At 44.5% G+C, this 26,135-nt stretch overlaps 2 protein-coding genes across 2 annotated transcripts; both read right to left on the reverse strand.

The window, feature by feature from the left end:
• Positions 1 to 144: 144 nt before the first annotated feature.
• LOC306739728 (protein mono-ADP-ribosyltransferase PARP14-like) lies at positions 145 to 13,240 on the reverse strand. The gene is made up of 20 exons (XM_079221771.1): positions 13,206 to 13,240; positions 12,496 to 12,681; positions 11,547 to 11,672; positions 11,364 to 11,465; positions 8,927 to 11,105; positions 8,461 to 8,604; positions 7,932 to 8,007; positions 7,031 to 7,267; positions 6,261 to 6,479; positions 6,061 to 6,175; positions 5,700 to 5,849; positions 5,553 to 5,615; positions 4,505 to 4,690; positions 3,637 to 3,840; positions 3,205 to 3,323; positions 2,649 to 2,884; positions 2,305 to 2,573; positions 2,080 to 2,210; positions 1,555 to 1,729; positions 145 to 1,117 (listed from the first exon to the last, which is right to left on the reverse strand). Exons 2-20 carry the CDS (start codon positions 12,626 to 12,628, stop codon positions 834 to 836), a joined length of 5,148 nt encoding a protein of 1,715 aa, XP_079077897.1. The 5' UTR covers positions 12,629 to 12,681; positions 13,206 to 13,240; the 3' UTR covers positions 145 to 833.
• Positions 13,241 to 19,320: 6,080 nt separating this feature from the next.
• LOC306739896 (L-rhamnose-binding lectin CSL3-like) lies at positions 19,321 to 24,596 on the reverse strand. The gene is made up of 6 exons (XM_079221968.1): positions 24,528 to 24,596; positions 23,879 to 23,911; positions 23,727 to 23,777; positions 22,926 to 23,067; positions 22,319 to 22,479; positions 19,321 to 19,524 (listed from the first exon to the last, which is right to left on the reverse strand). Exons 1-6 carry the CDS (start codon positions 24,556 to 24,558, stop codon positions 19,496 to 19,498), a joined length of 447 nt encoding a protein of 148 aa, XP_079078094.1. The 5' UTR covers positions 24,559 to 24,596; the 3' UTR covers positions 19,321 to 19,495.
• Between the last annotated feature and the right edge of the window lie 1,539 nt (positions 24,597 to 26,135).

Consider the following 26,135-nt stretch of genomic DNA (forward strand, 5'->3'; position numbering starts at 1 on the left):
CCCGTTTTAGTTTTTCATTGAAACCAAACGAAATAAAACGTCTGAAGGAGAAAACACTTTCCACTCGTGATGATTCCTGTTAAAGTTCTTAACTCCATCAATACATTCATAACTACGATAACAATATAAATGAATCAGCTGATGTCGCATTGTTCCTTTAATATTTTAACGTTCCAAAACAAAAACATACAAAGTGAAACATTTCAAGCAATTTTTAATCTTTAACTCGGATACAGAGATTTCTTATGATTTTATTTTATGTTTGTGAACACAATCAAGAAAAAGTAAACATGTTGTATAATATAGAACTGTCAAAAGGTTCCATCGACTCCGACTTTCAGAAAGACAAACAACAGAGGGTTCCTTTAAGGTTCCGTGGGCTCGTCAGGGGGCGATCAGGTAAAGGTGATCAGTTAAAGGTGCCTTCAGGTGAAGGCGATCAGTTAAAGGTGATCAGTTAAAGGTGCCTTCAGGTGAAGGCGATCAGGTAAAGGTGCCTTCAGGTGAAGGCGATCAGGTAAAGGTGCCTTCAGGTGAAGGTGCCTTCAGGTGAAGGCGATCAGGTAAAGGTGCCTTCAGGTGAAGGTGCCTTCAGGTGAAGGCGATCAGGTAAAGGTGCCTTCAGGTGAAGGTGCCTTCAGGTGAAGGCGATCAGGTGAAGGCGCCTTGAGGTGAAGGCGATCAGGTAAAGGTGCCTTCAGGTGAAGGCGATCAGGTGAAGGTGCCTTGAGGTGAAGGCGATCAGGTAAAGGTGCGTTCAGGTGAAGGCGATCAGGTAAAGGTGCGTTCAGGTGAAGGTGCGTTCAGGTGAAGGTGATCAGGTGAAGGTGCCTTCAGGTGAAGACGATCAGGTACTCGGGGTACGCCTGCATGTCGCTGAACACCACGAACATGGTGGGGCGTTGGGTCTGGTCCGCCACGCTGTCGTACAGGTCTGCAGCGTTCCCCGAGGCCTTGCAGGGCGGCGTGATCAGGCCCGGCTTCCCCTTGGTGAAGTCGCCCACCAGCACCCGGGACAGGTACACGCGCTTGTGGCCGCTGCCGTCGGCCGGAGCGTACCTCTGCGCCGAGTACACCGGGTCCACCGCGAAGTAGGACCCGTTACCCAGCATTGCTCCTGCAGACCGGATCAGAGATCTTTATTATCTATTATTATTTATTATTATTAATGCACAGCGCCACCTGCTGCCCATTTAAAGACATTATGTATATACATGTATTTATAAATATTTATTTATAAACGTATATAATAAATATATTTTATAATGTATATAATTTATAAATATATATATATATATTTAATATAAATATTTTATGAATATATATTTTATATATAAAAATATATATTTATTTATATATATATATATAAATATATATTTATTTATGTATATATATATATAAAAAAAAAAAATATATATAAAAAAAAATATATATAAAAATATATATATATAAAAATATATATTTATTTATATATATATATATAAATATATATTTATTTATGTATATATATAAAAAAAAAATATATATATAAAAATATATATGTGTCTTGTGTACCGTGTGCTCCGGCGTAGCTGCGGTTGAAGCCCTGCTTGTTGATGAGGTCGACGGCGGCGGCGTCCGTGCCGTGGAAGAGCCGGCGCTCGTTGTTGGTGTGTTTGTTCTTCACCTCCAGTTGTTTCTTCATCAGCTGGAAGCTCTGCCACAGCGTCACGTTCTGCACGCGCTCAATCTGCCCACACGGGAATATACACACACACATATACATATATATATATATATATATATTCACCAGGTATCATACAATTCATATCAATTTTATATCGTAGAATTGTAATATTATATATTATGTGTCTCTTTTAAATTGTGCAACATCAACTTAAACTAAAACAAACAAAAAGGAGGAAAAGTGCAACAAGAGGAATCAGGAAACAAAGTATAAATGTGTGTGTGTGTGTGTGTGTGTGTGTGTGTGATTTAAATCCCTGCAAGCGGCTCAAATATTCAGTTTCACTGTGAAATACATAAAACACAGAGTGAAGACGAGCTTCACAGTAAAATGTGTTGTTGTTGTTGTCGTACGCTGACGATGCCGACGCTCAGGCCCGTCTTGGTTAGCTCCGCCTCCACTTCTTGGTGCTCCTTGGATTGGGCGCTCAGAGGAAACAGCTGCAGCAGGTCGGTCATGGCGTCCCAGTGAGGCGGCAGCGCGTCTGCAGAGAGCGACAAACAGGAAGTACGTCACAATAATAATATGATAATAATATACAATAGTGTGTGTGTGTGTGTGTGTGTGTGTGTGTGTACCTCTCAGCTCCCTCCTCAGCAGCTCCAGCTCTCCTTTGCTCCCCACGGCTCTCCTCTCCGCCACGTGGGCCGTGAACGTGTCGTGGTGGATCTTGATCTTCAGGCTCGGCTGCTTCCTCTCCAGCGCCTCCTCCAGCTGCAGGTTGGTGACGAGGTCGAAGGGCTTCAGGACGCCGGCCCGGTCCCGGTGCTGCCACTCCACCAGGCTGCTCAGCAGCAGCGCTCTGCTCTTCAGGTGCTCCGCCCGCTCCACCGCGTGGATCATCTCCCTGAAGAACAACACGTTAAAGGAACGAGCGCGCGCTTGTTTTGCCGCGTTTCCCTCGTGGATCGGTTGTGCCGACCTGACTGCAGCCTCGGCGGTGAGGACGTCTCTGGTCAGACCCTCCAGGTGGATGTTGGGCTCCCGGTGCTCCGGCCCTCGGTTCAGGTGGATGCTGACCGTCAGCTTCCTCTGCAGGGCCCTCAGCTGGTCCACGTCGTCCTGCGACAGCTTGCTGATGAACGGGTTGCTGATGGTTCTCTGGAACTGCTCGGTCACGATCAGCTCCGTGATCCTCCTCCTCGCCTGACTCACGGCCTGCGGGGTCACGGGGTCACGGCAGGGTTCACACATTCTGAACAATGGTTTTCATGACTTCACCAGATTTCCATGAATTCTGACCAAATTTCCATGACTTTTCACCAAATTTCCATGACCAAACATTTTGTGAAATCTCAGTGTATACAAATATATTTGTGTGGCCTTTAAAAGTCCTTGAAAATGTGTTTTATTCCAATATAGGCCTGGAAATAACCATTTTAAAATCCCATGGCCGTGAGACCGCTGCACGGCAGGTCAGTGACGGGTTTCTCCCACGCTGAGCGCTCTCACGTCTGATTAAATATCCGCTCGCTCACCGCGTCGCTGTCGGCGCACAGCTGGAACGCCGTGGGCTCGAACTCCTCTCGCTCCAGAACCGGGCCTTCGGTCGCGGGTCGCTCGTCACCGACTCCCAAGAAGAAGGAAGTGACGCTTTCTGGAAGGACACGGTGCTGCGTTACTATGGAGACGCTGAGAGGATGATGTCATCGACAACAAGTTCAACAACTACACCACAAACACTCAAACACACACCAGACGGGACCAGCTGTTTGGCGGATTTACTGACGATATATATTTACATATTGTATTTTATATATATATATATATATGTATATGTATATATATATATATATATATATATATATATATATATATATATCTCTATCTCTATCTCTATCTCGTGTTGGGAGCCGACAGGAAGTGGGACCGCATTCCCGGACGGACCAGCAGTCCTCTAGTCGCGCTACCTTTTAACCAGGCGAGGCCTCTCTTCCCCTCCACCTCCTCCCCCTCCCTCCTCTTCATGCTCTTCAGGAAGTCGGCCATCATGAGCGTCTGGAAGATCAGGACCTTCACGCTGAGGACGAACCTCGGGTGCTTCTTCCTCACGAAGTCCACCACGGCCTCCACCATGGCGTCCGCCACCGCCGCCGGCGGGGCCCCGCCCTGACCTGAGGATGATGATGAGGATGAAGATGATGCTATGTAAAACTCGATGCGTGTCAGAGTACAATGAGTCGATCAAATGTCATGAATTACTTTGTCTATTCGTTTTGCCTTTATTGATTATTTATTGTTATTACGCTTCATTGATCAATATTCCTGTGTCATGATTTTCTAAGAAAACGTAATAAATATGTAGTCATAGTCTAGAATGTGAAAAAAAATGATGAAGATGAAATAATGTGATAAAAGTCTGGAGTCTGGTGTTAAAATATTATGAAAAGACATAAAATATGTTTTACAGAACAAACAACAAATTAATGACAAAAGCCTCCATACACATTTCATCAAAGTGATATGATATATTATATAGTATGTTATAATATATATAATATATGATATTATATATATAATATAATACAATAATAATATAATATGAATAATATATATATATAAAAATAATGTTATAAATATTATATATATATAATGTTATAATATAATGATATAATATAAATAACATATATAATGTTATAATATAATATAAATAATATATATAATGCTATAATATAATATAAATATTATATATATATACTATAATATAAATAACATAATATGGTATAATATATATAATATAGTATAATATATATAATATAGTATAAAGCGTCCACAGACCTGTCCCCAGAGCCGGGAACGCCACGGATCTGAACTTGTTCTCCTCGCAGAACTTGAGCACCGAGTAAACGAGCTCACGGATCCTCTGGGCGTCGTTGATGCCGACGACGTGGAGGATGTGAGAGCTGGGGAGCAGACCGGCCGACGTCAGGATGAACGGAACGGGCTGGAACCCCTTAGAACCCACTGTGGAGAGGAACCGGATCAACTAGAGAACCATCATGAGGAACCCCTTAGAACCCACTGTGGAGAGGAACCGGATCAACTAGAGAACCATCATGAGGAACCCCTTAGAACCCACTGTGGAGAGGAACCGGATCAACTAGAGAACCATCATGAGGAACCCCTTAGAACCCACTGTGGAGAGGAACCGGATCAACTAGAGAACCATCATGAGGAACCCCTTAGAACCCACTGTGGAGAGGAACCGGATCAACTAGAGAACCATCATGAGGAACCCCTTAGAACCCACTGTGGAGAGGAACCGGATCAACTAGAGAACCATCATGAGGAACCCCTTAGAACCCACTGTGGAGAGGAACCGGATCAACTAGAGAACCATCATGAGGAACCCCTTAGAACCCACTGTGGAGAGGAACCGGATCAACTAGAGAACCATCATGAGGAACCCCTTAGAACCCACTGTGGAGAGGAACCGGATCAAGTAGAGAACCATCATGAGGAACCCCTTAGAACCCACTGTGGAGAGGAACCGTATAATGTCTAATAATTATTTACTTGGGGACTAAGAGGTAAACAACAATAAGAAGATCCACTAGATGGCAGCAAAGGACTTTACAACAACGGCTTGGGTTTCTCCGGGGTTTCTGAGCTACACCTGAATGCACCACGAAGTCCGTGGATCAATATTAGTTTAAATTAATTAACAAAAAATTATTATTTGCAATAATTTTCATTCATATTTCGAGGCTCTACATAAGGAAACGTTTGCATTGCTTTGCATGAAGCAGTCGTACTGGGACGTTCCCAGTGGACTGGGAGGAGAGTGTTCCCAGTGGACTGGGAGGAGAGTGTTCCCAGTGCGTACCGATCTGGGAGCACTCCAGCTGCACCATTAGTCCCGCGCTGTCCAGGATGGCCTTGGACACGCCTGAGGAGACACAGTCTGATGAGTTCATTTAAGTTCACACAGAAAACTCCTTTCACTAGATATTCACTCCAGGAGGACGGTCACCTGATTTCAGGGTGAAGTTCTGATTGGAGGAGTTGACGATGACCTCACAGGCCTCCTTGGTGATGTCGCCAGTCGACACCTCCAGACTCAGCGGGCCCATCTGCATCCTGTGCACCCCGAGGGCCGGAGAGGCCACCGGGCCGAAGGAGGCTGAGGGAACCGGGCCAGGGATTATGAGAGGAGACACGGGTCCAAGTCACATGATCACAGATTAAACTCTTCATTGTCTCTAAAATCATCAAATAAATTACATTCAATGGCCGATTTCTAAAATAATCACTGAATGTGAATGTCTTTAAATTATGAATTTTCATTGGACAGATTCTGTTTAGTCGGGTCTGAATGAGGAGCGGCTCGTTACCTGAGGGCTGCTGTGATTGGCTGACTGATTGCCTCACTGGTGGCTGGGTAAACTCTCGGGCTTCCCGCTGGACGTTCCTCTGACCCGTCTGACCTTTGAACTCTCTGGTGAAACACTGCAGAACACACAGGCCGCGCCCTTAATGTCGTCTTGTTCTCGTCTTTCTCTGCTTTTAAAGCTTCAGATTGAAACCAACTCACGTCCGCGGTCTGGGCGTCGCTCGGGTGAACCACGACGGCCACCTCCCTGAGGCGGCCGGGCGCCCGTCGGCTGTGAGCGTGGATCTCCTGCAGCAGGACTCGGCTCACCACGTCTCTGGGGAAGCGCAGGTTCCCCGTGCCGATGGCCGGGAAGGACAGCGACGCCATCTTGTGCCGCTCGGCCTCCTGCAGGCAGCGGCGGACGATGGACACCAACTCCTGAGGCGGAGGAGGAGTCAGGGAGGTCAATACAGTCAGCGGTATGAACTTCAGCCTTTTAGGTTCAATAGACCTTTGACTGGACGGTTGTTGGTTCAAATCCCCCCTGAACTACTATCACATGCTCTGGAAGCATTTACTCAAGTATTGTTCATAAAAGCACATTGGTACTCAGTTTTACTTCATTTTTTCGTCTGTCTAACTAGCCAGCCATGTAGCCATCTAGCTAGCCATCTAACTAGCCAGCTAACTAGCACGCTAACTAGCCAGCCGCTAAATGAGCTGCTCTGTGATCGTAATGCGACTGAAAAAGAGTGAAACTGATAGTCGCTGTGGGGAGAGGAGAGCATGGGACTGATTAGAGGCCGTTAAAATTAAAATAAAACATTATTAATATATGATATATGTTTATTAATATTACCACCAGCTCCTGTAGGTCAGAGCTTAGAAAACATCTTTATGTGTCTCTTCAAGTACTTCCTGTTTGTGCTATTTTACAGCTTACTCTGTCGTCCATATTTAAAGTTTCCCATCAGGCTCCTCCCCCTCACCTCCTCCGCCTGGCCGCCTTCGTTGTCCCAATACGGGCAAACGGCGTGAAAGACTTTCCGACACTTGAGGTTGAAGCCGTCGGTGACGACGACGTCGCCGTACGGCAGCACCAACGCCTCGGCTGCAGCCCGGAGCGCCGGCTGCAGGCGGGGGCCGGCCCCCTGCAGGACGGCCCCGGACACCGCGCCCTGCCTCAGGTTCAAGTCCCCGGAGATGGTGTTGACGATGACGTCCGTCTGCGGACCCAAATCACAACTCATTATTATGTAAGGTCACTTAAGTAGAATACAATCGTATTGAATTAAGTACAAATAAAAAAATATCCCATTTAAGTAAAAATACAATAATATTTATTTAAGTAGAAGTATAATAATATTTAATTTAAGTAGAATACAATATTTTATATTAAGTAAAAATAATTAATATTTTAATTAAGAAAAAAGAAAAGTAAAAATACAAAAATATTTAAATTGAATATAGAAATATAAAAACATTTCATTTAATTAAAGTAAAAATACAATATATTATTTAAGTAAAAAAATATTTGCAGATTAGAGCTTCAAATTGATCAGAGGAGTATTTTTGCAGTTGAATAAAGAGAAACGAGGAATCACTATGTGACGAAATTATATTCACTGACTATGTCCAGTAAGGTCGGCTTGTACTTGGACACACTCACAGGATGCATTAAGTAAATATGTTCTCTCAATGCCCATTACAATAAGCGTATTCTGCATTTTTATAATAAAAACACAAGCGCACAGCGAGCTCTGCCACCATGTCAGTCCAAAATAATAATAATCAAACAAGATATTCTGATTGAATGCACATTTGTTGGCGTTTAGCCTTCATAAAACGGGTCAGCATCATATTATTCGTTGAAAGGGATCTCAGGCTCACAGTCTGGTCCTGAATGTTGCCGCTCCGCAGAGTGATCTTCATCCCCTCGGCGGTGGTCTGCTCGACCCTCCCCGACCTGCAGCCAATCAAAAGGCAAGTCAAACTTTATTGGTATAGAACAAGTAAAAACAACCACAGTTGATCAAAGCGCTGAACAGACACAAGATACAAATTAAAACAAAGCAATAAGAATAGAAGTAAACTAAAAGGATGAATGTGAGGTAGCCTAAGCTTGTAGCTCACTACATTCCTTATTTTTAGTCTAGATATGGTCACTTCCTGTTCACCGGTTGCAAAAAGAACAAGATGGCGACGTCCACAAACTCGTCTTCGAAACATTGGTCCAACAAACCAACGGGCGACGTCCCAACGACTTCGTCCACTTCTTAAATACAGTCTACGTTTCGTTTTTTTAAAAATCAGACTTCAATAATGTGGTCCTAAAGACTTCACTGCAGAGCAAAAACGGCACCAAGAAGAAGAAATAAGCGACAAAGAAAGAGAAGAAGAAGAAGACGAAGAACCGTACCCTCCGTGCCCTCCAGGGCTGGCGTTGCCTCCGAGGTTCGGACCTCCCCAGGTACCGTGTGCACCTTGTGGACCTCTCCAGGTACCTTGTCCTTGTCCAAACGGACGGCCCCTGGGCGACTGGTTCTGAACCAGCTGATATCCACTGGGAAGAGAGCAGTACAGTTCAGACGCACCAAAATCCACCTTCCAGAAGCTCCGTCTGATCGGCATGTTGTTTGATTTAGAAATAAGGAAAAGTAAAAATGTTGAAGACGGTTCTGGAGTTGTCAATGGAGAGCTTCACTATCTGGACCAAAGTTGGATTTCCTCCGTATCGACCAGCCACAACTTATAGTATACAGTGTATAGATTGCTATGTTGTTATTTTATTGGTATTTTTCTTTTGTCAATTGAGCTGCTGTAATATGATTTTCCTGGCGTGGCACCAACAATAAACAGTAGATGTTTAAGTTTCTTGTATTTACCCAGAAGCCCCGGCACCTCTCCCTGCTGCCGGCGGCGGCGGCACCGTCATCGTGGGTCCGAGGTCCATGAACAGCTTGTTGACGGCCGCGGCCAGGACCCTCACCGTGTGGTCGTTGTTGTCCACCAGGTGGACCTCGGTCAGCGACCGCGGGGATCTCGGGGCGTCGCAGAAGTCCCTGACGGCCTGAGCGATGGTCTCGGCACAGAGGTCCACAGGGAAGCCGAACACCCCCGAGCTGATCGCCGGCAGCGCCACGGTGGAGCAGTTCACCGCCTCCGCCTGCGTCAGGCTGCTTTGAACCGCCAGCTTCAGACGTGACACCGATGTCTTCCTGTCGGCGTCGGAGAACCGCGGGCCGACGGCGTGCACGACGTGCCCGCATGGCAGGTTGCAGGCCGCCGTCACGACGGCCTCGCCCACTCGCAGCTTTCCTCTTCTGGCGACGTGGTCGTTGCTGATTTTCTGCAGCTCCGGCCCCGCGGCGTTCAGCAGCGCTAACGCCAGGCCGCCGATGTGCTGGAGATCCTCGTTGGCCGCGTTGACCACCGCGTCCACGCCCAAGCGGCAGATGTCGTCTTTGCTGACCAAGACCAGAACCCCACTCGCGGTCTTCACTTTGCAGTAACAATGTCCGTCTTTTACTTCCTCCTCCTCCTCCTCCTCTTGATTCTCAGGGCAAAGCACCACCACACAGCTGAGCTCCGTCATGATGGTGGACAGGAACTGGCTTCCTTGGGACAGGAAGAACTTCTTGGCGCCAGGCTTATCCACCATGAAGTGGTCGGTGGAGAGGGCACTCGTCAGCTCCTGGAAGCAGCTTTTGGCTTTCTGGACGTGGAGACGAGCCCCGGCGAGGGTGATCTTCGGCCTCTCCGAATCAAACCGGACTTCCACGTCATTATCTTTGGCGATGCCGGACCAATCTTGTGATTTATTTTTCTCGATGAACTGAACGACGGCGCAGGACTTGACGCGGATGGTTTCTTGAACCCGTGAGTAGTTCATGATGAATTCCCTCAGACTGCCGCCGACCTCTTTCACTTGATTCGGGAAGCCGGCCACCGTCACTTTGTCCTTCCTCTCCAGGTGGACGTGGATGGTCACGGTTTTCCTCGTTGAAGAGTTGTAGGTGTCCAACAGCTGTTGGTTCAGCTTCACCCAAAGGTGAAGTTTCAGAACTTCTTGGTCCTCCACGTCCAGAATCTGATGGGCCAAATCGGCCTTCATCTTGCTCTCGGCGGCCATGAGGACGGACTCAGAACTCCCCGACAGAACCAACCCTTTGCTCTCGATGGCGTAGACGGCCCCGATGCCTTTGGATGTGAACAGGTGCTGCGACATGTCCATGGGATCCACGGTCTTCAGGAAGTCCAGGAGAGCTCGGGGGATATTCAGGTGCTTCTTACTCATGCCCCCTTTTCTCTCCAAGATCCACGCTTTGGTCTGGTAAACCTCCGCGGGGAGTCCCGTGAGGGTCAACTCCTGGTTGCCCTCGTCGAAGGAGAGTTTTATGTCGGGGGAAATGTCCTGGGCCGCTTTCTGGAAGCCCTCGTGATTCAGGATGTAGAACATCGCAGGAGACATATTCATCACATCAGATAAACCCTCTGTCTGACGCTTCACCTGATCCATGGCTTTCAGAACGATGTTCTCCACAGAAACTCGGATTTGTTTTAGATCGTCGGCTCGGCCGGCGACGGTCAGAATCCCCTTGGATGTGTCCAGCACCAGGACGGCGTCGTCCCTGACGGCCGAACGGACGTCTTTCTCCGCAGCTTTCCACGCGTGTGCGTTCACCGGACAGTCGAAGGCGCTGTACTCGGACATTTGGCGACGGAAGGCCTCTTTGGCGACGCTCGTCCACTCGTCTACTTGTTGGGCGGTCAGACCTTTCTGCCTCAGGAACCCCGGGAGAGGGTGGAGCTTCACCTCCGGGTGTTCCAAGTCCACGCTGCAGAAGTACGGACGCATCTGATCGTTGAGGCTGTTCAGCAGCTTCTTCATCAGGAGGAACTTCCAGACGCTGTGGTGAACGCACTCGGCGAAGGGCTCGGGCATCTTCCACTTGGGACGCTTTGCGCCGTACAGCGCCGTGCCGAGGGACTCGTAGTACGGATACACCTTCAGGGGGATGGACCGCATCTCGTAGTCTTCTTTTGTGCAAATGCTTTGTACGACTGCAGCCGGGAATAAACAAAGGAAAGCTCAGCTGAGAGGCATTTAAATAACTTGTTCTACAGGAGGTCACTCTTCAGACACGAGATAAAAGCAAATGACTGAAATTAAGTAATAAAATAATGAATACATGTTTACTTTAAAGGGGAGGCATGGAGTGTATCCTCTTAATATTTATCAAGATTTTAGAATGACGGCTAATTTATGTAAAAATGCTTTGAAAGAGATATTTATCTTTATATTATAGTAAATGTTTAAACCTTCGGGGCTCCTGAAAGACACCACGGCCGCATGTTCACTGGGGATCATGACGACGTCGTCCGGCAGCACCCAGTGCTTCTCAAAGAACAGCTCCAACATGTCTGGAGAGGAGAAACAACACCGTGTGACCACAGCAGCTTCAACGCCGCGCAGGGGAGACGGGGATCGAACGGCCGGCGTACCTTTGACCACGGTCGGAGGAATACTCTCCACTCGGACGCTCGCCGCCGCCTCCAGCGGGCGAGCCGTCAGTCCTCGTTGCTGCAGCTTCTGGGTGGACCGACTCATGGCCAGGAACCGCTCCGCATCTGTAGAAACACTGCAGGTTACTCTTTAACCGGGACGGGCTCACCGGGGACCACCGCACTGGTCCAGGGTCAGCTGAACCACATGCTTTAACTCCTTTAACCGGGACGGGCTCACCGGAGACCACCGCACCGGTCCAGGGTCAGCTGAACCACACGTAAACGCTCCGGTTACCACGACAGGACGACTGAATCTACAGTTCTGGTTCGGAGGTCTAGACGGGTTTGTTTGTCCTTCCATCAAAACTAAAGACAAGCATTGTGGTGGACGAAGTGGGTCTGGTTATTTACTGGTTATTTACTGGTGTCCAGGTTATTTACTGGTTATCTAATGGTGTCCTGGTTATCTACTGGTTATTTACTGGCGTCCTGGTTATTTACTGGTTATTTACAGGTATCCTGGTTATCTACTGGTTATTTACAGGTATCCTGGTTATCTACTGGTTATTTACTGGCGTCCTGGTTATTTACAGGTATCCTGGTCATCTACTGGTTATCTACTGGTGTCCAGGTTATTTACTGGTTATTTACAGGTATCCTGGTTATCTACTGGCGTCCTGGTTATCTACTGGTTATCTACTGGTTATCTACTGGTTATCTACTGGTTTTCTACTGGTTATCTACTGGCGTCCTGGTTATCTACTGGTTATCTACTGGTTTTCTACTGGTTATTTACGGGCGTCCTGGTTATCTACTGGTTATCTACTGGTTATCTACTGGTTATCTACTGGCGTCCTGGTTATCTACTGGTTATCTACTGGTTTTCTACTGGTTATTTACGGGCGTCCTGGTTATCTACTGGTTATCTACTGGTGTCCCTTCCTACCGGCCGGCTGCTTGAAGCTGACCACGGCTCTGCTGCTCTCCCAGATGATCTCCAGGCTGAAGCTGTGGTGGTCCAGACCCGAGATGTTCTCCACCAGCATGGACAGCAGGTCTCTGGACGCGTCGTCCGGCATGTTGTCCGGCACGTTGTCCAACACCACGGAGACGCTCTGCGCGCACGCCGAGCCTGAGAGGAGACGCAATGCAAGTCTTCATGTGAGGAGTTCAATGGGCTGCTTTTTAATGGGCAAAGATTAGCTAATAAGATAACTAGCTTGAGGCTAACTACAGGAAATGTTTAGCGACAGTCCTAAACATTTCCTCTAACTAGCCTGAAGCTAATTTACTTCCAGCCTCAACAGAGTTTATTTAACTGTTACAACAAATAAGTTCAAACTTAACTAAATATGTATTCATTATTAATGTATCAGATAAAATTGAGACTTGCACATTTTTGCACTTTAAGATGAAGCACAGGCTCTAGCTAGCTGAGTAATTAATTGGAATAATTAATTAAATGTAGTAACTGAACATTGGTAAAGTATGAATAATAATAATGAAGAAAAGCTATTTACAAAACAGTGAACGATTGTGACGAACAATCGTCATTAAAGATTTGAGCATAAAATAGCATAAAATATTATTTTTTGGGACATTGAGCAAAAATAGAATCATAACAAAAAACATCTGCAGCACAAACTTTATCTTTACCGTCTCGGTTCTCCGCTGAAGCTTCTTCTCCCGGCTCAACTTCCGACTCCTGAGGCTTCGGCCCTGAGGGTCAACACAAGTAGGAACCAATGAGCCGCAGACAGGAAGTACGACAGTATTAAGAGACGGACCGGCATCAATACGGCGTTAATAAGTTGATCAGTTTTACCTGAGGCGTCGTCGCTGCTCGTTGGGATCTGAGGAGAGAAAACAGAAACTCTTTTGATCACAAGATCTGCATTTAAATAAACTTTATTAGTAAAACATTTCATCATCGTTGTTAATGCGTGCTAATTATTGATGCCTGGTGTCGCCTCCAGAAGAACTCCAGAAGTTCAACAACTTCTCTCGTTCTCTATATTTATTTACTAAATGATCACAAGCAAAGTACTCAGCGCTGCAGTTGCAAAAGCAGTGAGTGGTCCAGCAACACGCAGGTTGGGTCCAGAACCACTGCCCCCAAACGGAAGTGGGGCCTTTCATACACAGGTTATCGTCACAGGTTGGTCTCGCCTCGTCCTCACATCTGATTGGCTCTATCCTGTCAAGAGGAGGAGAATCCCATGTTCTCATCTTTTCTCACAAGACTGGACCACAACGACCCGTCTGCTTCACTCATGTCAACATACTGATAAACAGGTGTGAGTGTTGAAGTGCAGGCGTGTGACTGACTTCCCTTGAGAACTGGACCTTTCATAGACACAACCAACTCCAGCTGATAGCTGTGTTATACTGACCTCGCTGACCTGAACTTTAATAGGCATGAAGAGTAATGGAGAATATCTGCAGAATATAAGGATTTATATTATCAATCCCCCTTTTTACATAATTTATTATGTAAACTAAACAATAATATAAAGCTCCAACCATGGACTATATCAGTTCATAACTATGTGTGTTAATTATTTAACAGACTGGAAATCTCTAACAGACATGGGTTACATCAGTTCATAACTCTGTGTGTGTGTTTCTTAACAGAGTGGAAATCTCTAAACAGACATAACAGCACACCTATGTTATGAATGTTTTTATAGAAAGCTAACATCATTTTTTATATAAAAAGCTGAGCTAAAACCACCTATATCCAGGAATGTATATATCCTTCGTACTAGAGAACCGTTGTCTCTAGGTATTTGTAACCCTCACACTCTACTGGATAATCCTCTAAGCACATAATATGGCACAATCAAAAACAGTATAAAATCACCCTGTCACACGCCTTCTACGTGGGTGTGTGTGTGTGTAGAGAGAGAGAGAGAGAGAGAGACTATATGGGATATGGTCAACCATTAGCAAGTTATATGTACAGGAACGGTTGGTCTAACTCGCTCTCTTCTTCGGATCCAGTGGTGTTGAATCTTACCATACCGTCCTCGCCATTCTCCTCCAACAGCTGTATCTCTTCTGCTAACAGAGCCATTTGGTATGGTCGGGGCAATTTAGAGTCCACTGCGGTGGTGATACACTTCAGGCATAATTATCTAATACAGGGGATGCAGCAACATCCACATAAGGCCATCACTACTATCCCTATCACTATGGAGAGGACTACAGACATGATCACGCCTTTCCACTTGCCGAACATACCGTTTAGCCAATCGTTCAGGGGGTTCCCTCTGCCTGAGTGTTCTGCCAATTCATGGGACATTGCTCTCAGACCGTCTAAGGCCTTAGTGAAAGATCCATCTGGGGCTGTGTTATTCGGGATGAAAGTGCAACAAGTTTGGCCAAACATTGAGCGCACTCCTCCCTTCTCTGCTAACATCGTCAAATAAGACGGTGAGTGTTGACGTATTTACACGTAGACCACAGAAGAAGAAAGCGTCAACGTTATTAGTTATGCTCCATCATGTGACTGAATATAATGATTGTTAATATACAATAGTGTATAAAAGCTACTACTCAGCTGTTCTATGGATCAATAAAAGCAGAATAATTATGTTTTATTTCCTGTCACATGACAGAAGGATCCTGATGACCTTGAAGTAGAATGAGTTTGATTATCGATCAGTAAATATTGACTGAAGAGGTTTAAACTGAGATCAGCTGACGGTAAACAGAGCTCTGAGAAAGTGAACTTCAGGCTGCTTTTATTGTGAAACTCTTGACTCAAACAGGAAGTTGTTCCCGTTTGGCTCTCTGCTTCCTGCTGATCTCTCCTCCGTGACTGAGAAGCTCGTAAATGGACCTTGAGTTAAGATTAATAAACCGTTCCAAAAGGTCAGTTAGATAAAACAAGACAAGAAAGTTCTTATCTTTCCAACTTAAAAAAGGAGAATGAATGAGAAGTGTAGTCTTCAAAATAACATTTTTGTGTATAGATATGTGTATATACACACATTGTAAATATATATATATAAATATACAATTTACATTATATATATATCATATAAACACACACATATATATATATATATATATATATATATATATATATATATACATATATATATATATATATATTGTGTGTTGTATTTATTTTTATATATATACACACTTTTTAAACTCTTTACCTTCTTCTTTACTTACTGAAGCAGAAGTCAGGCGTAACTTCACCGTCTGGTTGTTCAGAAGGATTTCATGGTTTTCTCTGGCGAGGACTCTCTGTTTCACTGGAATACATGAAGCACTTCATCAATGTACCAGCAAGTACCTGTTCTACAAAGACAGGTGTACTACCTGTTCAGGTACTCTGTGTACTACCAGTTGAGGTACTCTGTGTACCAGTTGAGGTACTCTGTGTACTACCAGTTGAGGTACTCTGTGTACTACCTGTTCAGGTACTCTGTGTACCAGTTGAGGTACTCTGTGTACTACCTGTTGAGGTACTCTGTGTACTACCTGTTCAGGTACTCTGTGTACCAGTTGAGGTACTCTGTGTACTACCTGTTGAGGTACTCTGTGTACTACCTGTTCAGGTCCTCTGTGTACTACCAGTTGAGGTACTCTGTGTACTACCAGTTGAGGTACTCTGTGTACTACCAGTTGAGGTACTCTGTGTACCAGCTGAGGTACTCTGTGTAGCAGTTGAGGTACTCTGTGTACCAGTTGAGGTACTCTGTGTACCAGTTGAGGTACTCTGTGTACCAGTTGAGGTACTCTGTGTACCAGTTGAGGTACTCTGTACTCGTGTCTCAGGGGGTGGAGGAGGTTAAGAGAGAGCACTGATCACGTGACTCCGTCTGTTGTGTTGACTGATATACAGTGAATGACATAATCACTGTTGTGACTCAGCACCTGTAAACGAGGAGCATGCGCGGTAGCGGCACAGGTGCATGCTGGGAAGTCAACTGAGATCAGTTTTAAAACCCTAAACTTTGAGGAAGTAAAACTAGTAAAGTAATGGTTTCCTGGTTGATAATTAAACATCAGAAGTTTGTTCCCGTGACGCAGAGAGTTAATAAACTTTAGTTGAGGAGCGGACTCACCCTGCTCGCAGCGGAAGAACACGGCCGCCCTCGGGCCTCCGTCCTCGGCCTCCACTCGGCACTCTCCCCCGCCGGACTTCCTCTTGCTCTGGAAGTAGAGCTGCAGCTTGTTCCACACGGACCCGGCTCTGGCCTGGTCCGGGTCCCAGGGGCCCTCCACGGTCACCGGGAGCGGGCGCTCGTCGTCCTCCATGGTCCGTAACAACTCACCGACTGAGCGACGCGACAGACAGAGAGGTAGACAGACAGGCGGGCGGGGAGGCGGTTACTTTCACTTTCGTTTCCTCAGGAGAGGACGGAGAAGCGAAACTTAGTTCAGCAACTTATATAAATACATATTATATCTATATCTATATCTATATATATATATATATATATATATATATATATATATATATATATATATATATATATATATATATATATATAAATAAATAAATATAAAGAACTGGGCAAAGTTATGATCATTATTCATCTGATGACAATTAAAACATGTATTCCTATTCAATATCATGTTTTATATATATATATATATATATATATATATATATATATATATATATATATATATATATATATATATATATATTGTTGAGTGTCTGAGGAATAATATGAAAGTAAAAAGGTCTAACTATTATAACCATATAATCATTTTCTTTTTCTATATAACCATTGAATATATAAATATACTGTTTGGTTTTTATTTTCATTATAGTTTGTGATTAGACCACATAAAATTCATAGGACGCTATAAGTTGCTCTGTTATATACTCTTTTTGAATGAGATGTGTTAAATGTTCTCTCCTTTGTTAAAGAGCATGCATTGGCAGTATTACCAAATAAGGTAGTGAAACCTCCTCTGTCCAACTCTGGTGACAGGATGATTTATGTATTCTGGTGTATAAAAGAGAGGGTAGGAATGCATGTTTTTTGGGGGGTGCCTGGCAATTCTGTGCAGGAGTAGACAAGAGAGAACAGGTGTCTATTCACCAGCTCTAAACTTAACCCTTTGTCTTAGTTACTTAATATGCATCTTTACTAGAAAAGGATAAAAATCAGATTGGACCTGTCCCAGCCCTTAAGGGGTTGGGACAGGTCTCCAGCTTTAGAGTCTGGAAGAAACTTCTGCTATCAGGAGGGGGGTGCCTGGCAATTCTGTGCAGGAGTAGACAAGAGAGAAGAGGTGTTTATTCACCAGCTCTAAAAAACTTAACCCCTTCTCTTAGTTACTTGTGACTTTTAAACTGTTTGATTGAATTTATTTTTTTGTATGTAAGATAAACTTTGAATAAAAACTCAGCCTTTCCCTTTGGAAGGGACTGAAACCAAACAAAAGGTTCTGGTTCTTTAAAACAATTTAAACCCTCTTTCCCTGTCCATCCACCGTGAGATACAGAAGTGACGACTGAATCTACCAAAGAGACTTAAGGTAAGTATCTTTGGGTGAAGACTTTTGCAGTGTTTGTCATAATGATGAGATGGTGTCAAAATAGGTAGAGAGAAGGTATAGACTATTATACGTACTCGCTTGACAAGGGTTGAGAGGAGTTACAGCCTACCGCAGGGGACCTAGAGCGCAAGCTGTAAAACACCCTCGACAAAACCTATAACTTAATTCGAAAATAACACAAAAAGCTAACGATATAGCACGGGGTGAGATAAAAGACCGAAGGCGTTATGCCAATATCGGATGAGGATTATCATTTCCTCCGGGATCACTAGGATAATTAGCCGACGGAGTGCCACCGAGTTAGGTGAGTTCTTGCCTTTCCTACTCTCCCCTCTACCCTCCTCTTTCCCTGGCAAGACCACCGTTCACGCTACAATATATATATATATATATATATATATATATATATATATATATATATATATATATATATATATATATATATATAGTTAGCTAATCATTAACTTGTATGACACTTTCTATCCGGCTCTAATGTTGGTTTAATACGTTAGAAGGAACAAAATCATACAATTTGATAGAAAAACACGTCTTTGAATCTTTTTCATCTTAATTTTATTTTGAAAGGACAGCCGGATGTGAACAAAGTACAGTTCAGTAATTCATATATTTAAAATAATTAATAAATGTTGAAATAAATACAGAAATATTTAAATGCTGAAATAAATAAATGAACGAATAAATAAATGCTGAAATAAATGTATAAGTACAGAAATTAATAAATAATATAATAAATAAATGCTGAAATACTGAATTATATAAATGCTGTAATAAATGAAAGAATACATGAATAACTAAATGTATAACTACAGAAATGAATAAATACAAGAATAAATAAGTGCTGATATTAATTTATGTTCATAGCGATGCACACACGTGTTCATAAAGATGCACACACGTGTTCATAAAGATGCACACACGTGTTCATAAAGATGCACACACGTGTTCATAAAGATGCACACACGTGTTCATAAAGATGGAGGCACACGTCCAGTCTGGTAGACCGGGTCCTCCAGTCTTCCACCAGCTGCAGGTGAAGTTAGTGACGTTTCTTTTTGCTGATTATACTTGAGCCACATAGAATACTTTATTATTCATATTTGGTATTTTCACAGTGTGGTATTTTAACTGCAGTAAAGTATCTGAATACTTCTCTGATCTATAATCTATAATCTCTCATTTGTGTGTTCAATCAACAATCAATAAACCAAACAGGACGAAGAGGAAAACCTTGATTTTATTGTAAATCCTTAAAAGTCATTTTACACATTTATGAAAGTTGTTTTTAGAATATCAACTCGTTTCTGGTTTGTTGAATGTTAAAAACAAACAAACAAACAAACGTAATTCAACAAGATGATTTTCTGTGAAAAACAATAAAGTTTTTACAAACTTCAGACTTCATCGGTGGATTTCTCTTCACCTGCAGAGGAAACAGAGCAGCGGTCAGGGGGAGGAGCTATCAGGGGGAGGCGCTATCAATGATAGCTAGCAGGGGAGGGGCTAGCAGGGGGAGGGGGAGGAGCCACATGTCTAGACTCTGGCAGCAGGGGGCGCAGGTCCAAGAATTTACGTCTCATGTTAACTCATTTGACTCAGGGTGTGCAAAAAATGACATCGCCAAAAGGCATGCTGGGTAAATGGCACCGCCCACACAGGAAGACTTTTCTTGTGAAGGAAGAAGTCTCTTCCTGTGCAGCACAGTGGGCGGGCTTTACCCATCATGCCTTTTTTGCGATGTCATGTCTTGCACACCCTGAGTCAACTTATATCCGTGAGACGTAAGTAGCTCAGACCGCTGTACACGTGTCTGTGACTGTAAACATTAAATGTTGCTGCCGGCTGAAGAATGACAATAGTCGTTACGGCCGCGCATGCGCCACTAGTATCAAGGTATTCCCCTGGGTCCTAAATCCCTCCAGGTTAGCACCCTATGTACCAATCAAAACAGCTGCTGGCCAGTAGCGAGCGAGTGGTGAATAAGATGGCGGTGACGGTCCTTTTCGACGTCAATAAATTAATGTGTTTATTTGGAAAAAAAATGCCGTGATATACCGCGAAACCGCCAGAATCTTACAAAATACCGTGATATGAATTTTTGGCAAACCGCCCAGCCCTAGGGCACGCTATACATTGACCCAGAGTCAGAATTCATTAGACCACTGACATTACTATAAATATTGCTCCACTGCGAGGGAATCTGCAGAGGAGAGCCCAGGCAGGTAAACAGTGGGCTGATGTCTGAATTGTTGGTCTTTATGTTTCTAGTTTATTGTAAAAATACCTTAAAATAGGGTTTATCATCCAAAAACCTTCACCAATGATTTAAACATAGAGAAATATTGTCATTATGTATGCGTCTGTATGCTGTGATTTTACTGGTCCGGCCCACTTGAGATCAAATTGGGCAGCATGCGGCCCCTTCACTAACATGAGTTTGACACCCCTGGGTTAGAGAGTTTAAATATTAAAGAGCAGTGCAATATATTTATACATGATCATAATAATAATAATATTAAAGAGCAGTGATATATTAATGCATAATAATAATAAATATAATAATATACATAATAATAATAATATTAAAGAGCAGTGATATATATGTTAATACATAATAATAATACATATAATAATAAGCAGAATAATAATATTAAAGAGCAGTGATATATTAATGCATAATAATAATAAATATAATAATATACATAATAATAATAATATTAAAGAGCAGTGATATATATGTTAATACATAATAATAATACATATAATAATAAGCAGAATAATAATATTAAAGAGCAGTGCAATATATATTAATGCATAATAATATTATTTTTAAATATTGTAATAATATTATTAAAGAACAGTACAATGCATAATAATAATAAATATGTTTTAAAGTTTTGCTTAATAAAATGCAACAGAGAAGTTTTATGTTCTGATGAAAAGAAAACAGATCATCTGAGACCTTAACTAAACCACACGAGACCTGAACCAGGACACGTGAGACCTGAACCAGGACACACGAGACCTGAACCAGGACACACGAGACCTGAACCAGGACACACGAGACCTGAACCAGGACACGTGAGACCTGAACCAGGACACACGAGACCTGAACCAGGACACAAGAGACCTGAACCAGGACACAAGAGACCTGAACCAGGACACACGAGACCTGAACCAGGACACGTGAGACCTGAACCAGGACACAAGAGACCTGAACCGGGACACGTGAGACCTGAACCGGGACACGTGAGACCTGAACCAGGACACGTGAGACCTGAACCAGGACACACGAGACCTGAACCAGGACACGTGAGACCTGAACCAGGACACGTGAGACCTGAACCAGGACACACGAGACCTGAACCAGGACACACGAGACCTGAACCAGGACACACGAGACCTGAACCAGGACACACGAGACCTGAACCAGGACACGTGAGACCTGAACCAGGACACAAGAGACCTGAACCAGGACACAAGAGACCTGAACCAGGACACAAGAGACCTGAACCAGGACACACGAGACCTGAACCAGGACACAAGAGACCTGAACCAGGACACAAGAGACCTGAACCAGGACACACGAGACCTGAACCAGGACACACGAGACCTGAACCAGGACACACGAGACCTGAACCAGGACACGTGAGACCTGAACCAGGACACAAGAGACCTGAACCAGGACACAAGAGACCTGAACCAGGACACACGAGACCTGAACCAGGACACGTGAGACCTGAACCAGGACACAAGAGACCTGAACCAGGACACGTGAGACCTGAACCAGGACACAAGAGACCTGAACCAGGACACGTGAGACCTGAACCAGGACACACGAGACCTGAACCAGGACACAAGAGACCTGAACCAGGACACAAGAGACCTGAACCAGGACACACGAGACCTGAACCAGGACACACGAGACCTGAACCAGGACACGTGAGACCTGAACCAGGACACGTGAGACCTGAACCAGGACACGCGAGACCTGAACCAGGACACGTGAGACCTGAACCAGGACACGCGAGACCTGAACCAGGACACGTGAGACCTGAACCAGGACACAAGAGACCTGAACCAGGACACGCGAGACCTGAACCAGACCATCTGAACCTTAAACCTGACCACCCAAGACCTGCTGTTTGAGGGTTAAGACCTGGTGTTATATACCATGTGAATGAGAGAATAGAAGTCTGAATACACAGTGTACGTACAGTCAGGTTTGGGTGGAGGTGGAGGTGGAGGTGGAGGGGTAGGTGGAGGTGGTGTGGCGCAGCTGTAGGACACCTCCAGGTACCTGGTCTGCTCCTTACAGGGGTATTCACCGAAGACCAGCTCAGTGACGGGGACCTCACAGGACCTCTTGTTCCCACATCTAGAGAACCGGGACCACGTGGTCAGCTTTTATTTGTATTTATACATAAACCAATCATATACTTCTATACAACCAGAGGAGTCGCCCCCAGGTGGTCAGGAGAGAGAATGCAGCTTTAAGACTCTTTAATGAACCGGAGGTTGCCTCCTTATGTGCAACCCTTATAATTGCTCATGGACTCTAAGGCTTATGGGAAATGGTGTTCAGTGAAGCCTGCTAAAATATATTTATATATAAAGATTCTGTTTTCGTCTAATTGATTTATTGATATAACTGTTATTTTAGTTTGATATCCCTCTTTTATTTACATATTCTTCTGTTCCTCATCTGAATATCGCGCCACTGAAGGTAAACCCCATCGTTTCCGTCCGGTAACAACAACGTAATTGAACAATGTAATTGAACAATAAGGTAATAAATGCTAACAATAAGGAGACTTCTCTTACAGGTCCTCCACCACCATCTCGGCCCAAGGGAAGGAGCAGAAGGTGTCGGGCCCGTCGTCCGGGTAACGCTTCCCCTCGCCGCACCGCGTGCCCACGCCCACCTTGTACAGGATGTGCTCCAGCTTGATCTTGGCGTCCACGCCTGCAGGAGAGGAGAGAGGAAGCCTCCGGGTTCAAAGGTCAACGCGTCCACTGGGAGGGTCTTTATTTACGAGACAGGAAGTTTAACCTTCTAAGCACCAAGCCCCCCGCGCCTGCTCTTCTATTCCTAAACGTTTCATCTCCCCAACCAAAGGGTTGCTTAACTTCATTTACATTGCTACAATACTGTAACCCTTGTGAGAAGAGATCAATGGTTAAGTTTAACTAATTACGTAAACGCCGTAACTTGCCGCGGCGATCGTAACGCTTCACTAAAACGCTTCACTAAAACGTTCATAAGTACCCCTTACAAAGTCCTTATAAACCCTATTAGGACCTGTAAAGTCACAAAACTGAGTCTTTTTTTCTTTTGCTGGCGAACTCTTCTGACTCCTGAAGCCTTCCTGGTCGGCCCACATTTCTAAATCCACGTCACACTGCAAGTGCGTAAGCTGCTGAACATTTCAATACCCAGCATGCCCAAATCGGCCAATGTTTTGCCATAAAATAAGTAATATTTCCATTCCATTCTTTGACTGAAACTTCTTCCTAACGTGCCAATGCTTTGTTTTATTGTGATTTTTATTATTGGTCTTAATAGCCTTCCATGCAGCAGCTGGTTTAGCTTAGCTTAGCACAGAGACGAGTGTGTTTTCTCACCACAGGACATCACAGCGGTCTCATTGACGCAGGAGTAGATGATCTCTCCCTCTGTCAAAACACACAGGTCATCATCATCATCATCATCATCATCCTCATCATCATGCTGTAAACACGCTGATAAAGACTCAGTTAAATGAAGATAAACGTACCAGCAGCAGTGAAGTAGGAAGCGGCAGCCAGCACTGAAAGCACAACACGAGTCATGTGACTTCAGGTCAACAGCTTCATGAAAAACATTTATAACAGAGTTATTACGGTAAAGAGGCGTTTGATGTTGTGAGGGTCTGGATATTCAGAATGAATGTCAACAAACATGCAGAAAGAACAGAAAATAAATGTCAAATATTACAGGAAAACTATCTCAGCATCCTCTGAATTAGAAGAAGAAGAGTTTTACTGGCCAACACGTTGCATAAGATGCATAGCAATAAACATAAATAAAACAATAAAATAATAAAATAATGCAAATAAAATCAAAACAATAAACATAGTGCAATAAGCCATTTTTTTTTTCGTCGGGACTACATTACTGTAAAAAGGCATCATGAAACATGAAACATGAAACATCTTCTAGCTCTGAAACAAAGCGTTGAAACTCCTCCGTCTGCAGCTTTGAGCCTGAGAGACGAGCCGAGGGCATAAATGACCCGTTTACACACAGAGTCTGAACCGAGAGGATTCAATAAATCTCTCTCTCCCTCTCTCTCTCTCCCTCTCTCTCTCTCCCACTCTCTCTCTCTCTCTCTCTCTCTCTCTCTCTCTCTCTCTCCATCCATCCATCCATCTCTCCATACTCACGGCTGAAGGCGACCAGCCTCAGTGGGACCATGTTGCCGTCTTCCACTTTGCAGACGGTGTGACAGTGAAGGCAGCATCTGGACGTCGAGGTATTTATGTGTCCGTCCTGACGGCAGACCTGCAGACGCCTGTCTCACCCCTCCCCGTCTCACCCCCCCTCGCTGCAGGCATGCGGGCCTCCTGACCCAGATGTGCAGAGCATGGGACGCCCCGTGGAGCTGCAGGAGAGAGATCCATAAACTCCACAGGGCGCAGGACTGTAAAGCTTCAGATCTCTGCAGCGCTTCAAGGAAACATCTGGGTCTGTTATCCAGGGCGGGACGGCCCGAATGCACCAACACGGCATGTTCATGAAGAACCTGCGGGAAGCCACAAGGTAGGTGTGTGTGTGTGTGTGTGTGCACACAGACCCTGATCTCTGACCCTGAAGTCACAGCGTGACTCTCATTGATCTGAACATCTATGAGTCTGTGATTTAAAAAAACATGTTTCTTTAAGGTGGAAAACTCACGAGCCAATCAGAGGCTTTGTGGGCGGGACTCAAAAGAGGAAACGTCTTCTTCTTCCAGGAGGAAGAAATGGTGGCCGAGATGGTTAACCTGCTGATTGCTTATTAATGTATTATTATTGTCTGGTTCATGATTAAAGCTCATCTTGAGAAGGCAGGTAGGTAAATGTTAATAGCCCGTACTTGTATAGCGCTTCTAGTCTTCCGACCACGACATGACATCACTCACACACTGATGAGAGGAGCTGCCATGAAGGAGCCGCATCAGATTATCTAACACTCACACACTGATGAGAGGAGCTGCCATGAAGGAGCCGCATCAGATTATCTAACACTCACACACCGTAGAACAGCGACGGGAGACATGGATGGTTAAGCGTCTTGCTCAAGGACACGTCAACATGGGCTAGCGGAGCTAGGGATCGAACCGCCGATCCTCTGATTGAAGGACGACCCTGTTCACCACTGAGCCACAGTAGGTAGGTAGACAGGTAGAATGGTAGACAGGTAGGTAGGTAGGTAGACCGACAGGTAGAATGGTAGACAGGTAGTAGGTAAACAGGTAGAAAGGTAAACAGACAGGTAGGTAGACAGGTAGGTAAAGAGGTAGTAGGTAAACAGGTAGACAGACAGGTAGGTAGACAGGTAGGTAGACAGGTAGGTATACAGGTAGATGTACAGACAGGTAGGTAAACAGGTAGGTATACAGGTAGGTGTACAGGCAGGTAGGTAAACATGTAGGTAGGTAGGTAAACAGGTAGGTGTACAGGCAGGTAGGTATACAGGTAGGTAAACAGACAGGTAGGTGTACAGACAGGTAGGTAAACAGACAGGTAGGTAGACAGACAGGTAAACAGGTAGGTAGGTAAATAGGTAGGTAGGTAGACAGGTAGGTAAACAGGTAGGTAAACAGGTAGGTGTACAAGCAGGTAGGTAGGTAGACAGACAGGTAGGTAAATAGGTAGGTAGACAGTTAGGTAGACAGACAGGTAGACAGACAGGTATTTGTACGTATTACAATCATGCCGCAGATACTAGATCCTATTCTTTTTTGTCAGAGCGTTTGAGTTATTGATCTTGAAGATGAATGTTAATCAATA

This window comes from Taurulus bubalis (genome assembly GCF_910589615.1).
Source record: "Taurulus bubalis genome assembly, chromosome: 8".
NCBI classification, from domain to species: domain Eukaryota; kingdom Metazoa; phylum Chordata; class Actinopteri; order Perciformes; family Cottidae; genus Taurulus; species Taurulus bubalis.

What these genes read in the sequence shown, in the direction of transcription:
- LOC306739728 (XM_079221771.1), bottom strand. Translation starts at nt 12,628, where the DNA reads ATGCCGGACGACGCGTCCAGAGACCTGCTGTCCATGCTGGTGGAGAAC. An exon ending in GCAACATTCAGGACCAGACT is followed by an intron (nt 7,268 to 7,931) that starts GTGAGCCTGAGA and finishes TTGGGTCCGCAG; the next exon opens with ACGGACGTCATCGTCAACAC. An exon ending in GCGACGCCCAGACCGCGGAC is followed by an intron (nt 6,176 to 6,260) that starts GTGAGTTGGTTT and finishes TGTGTTCTGCAG; the next exon opens with TGTTTCACCAGAGAGTTCAA.
- LOC306739896 (XM_079221968.1), bottom strand. Translation starts at nt 24,558, where the DNA reads ATGGTCCCACTGAGGCTGGTCGCCTTCAGCC. An exon ending in TTCCTACTTCACTGCTGCTG is followed by an intron (nt 23,778 to 23,878) that starts GTACGTTTATCT and finishes GTGTTTTGACAG; the next exon opens with AGGGAGAGATCATCTACTCC. An exon ending in ACCTCCACCCAAACCTGACT is followed by an intron (nt 19,525 to 22,318) that starts GTACGTACACTG and finishes TTTCCTCTGCAG; the next exon opens with GTGAAGAGAAATCCACCGAT.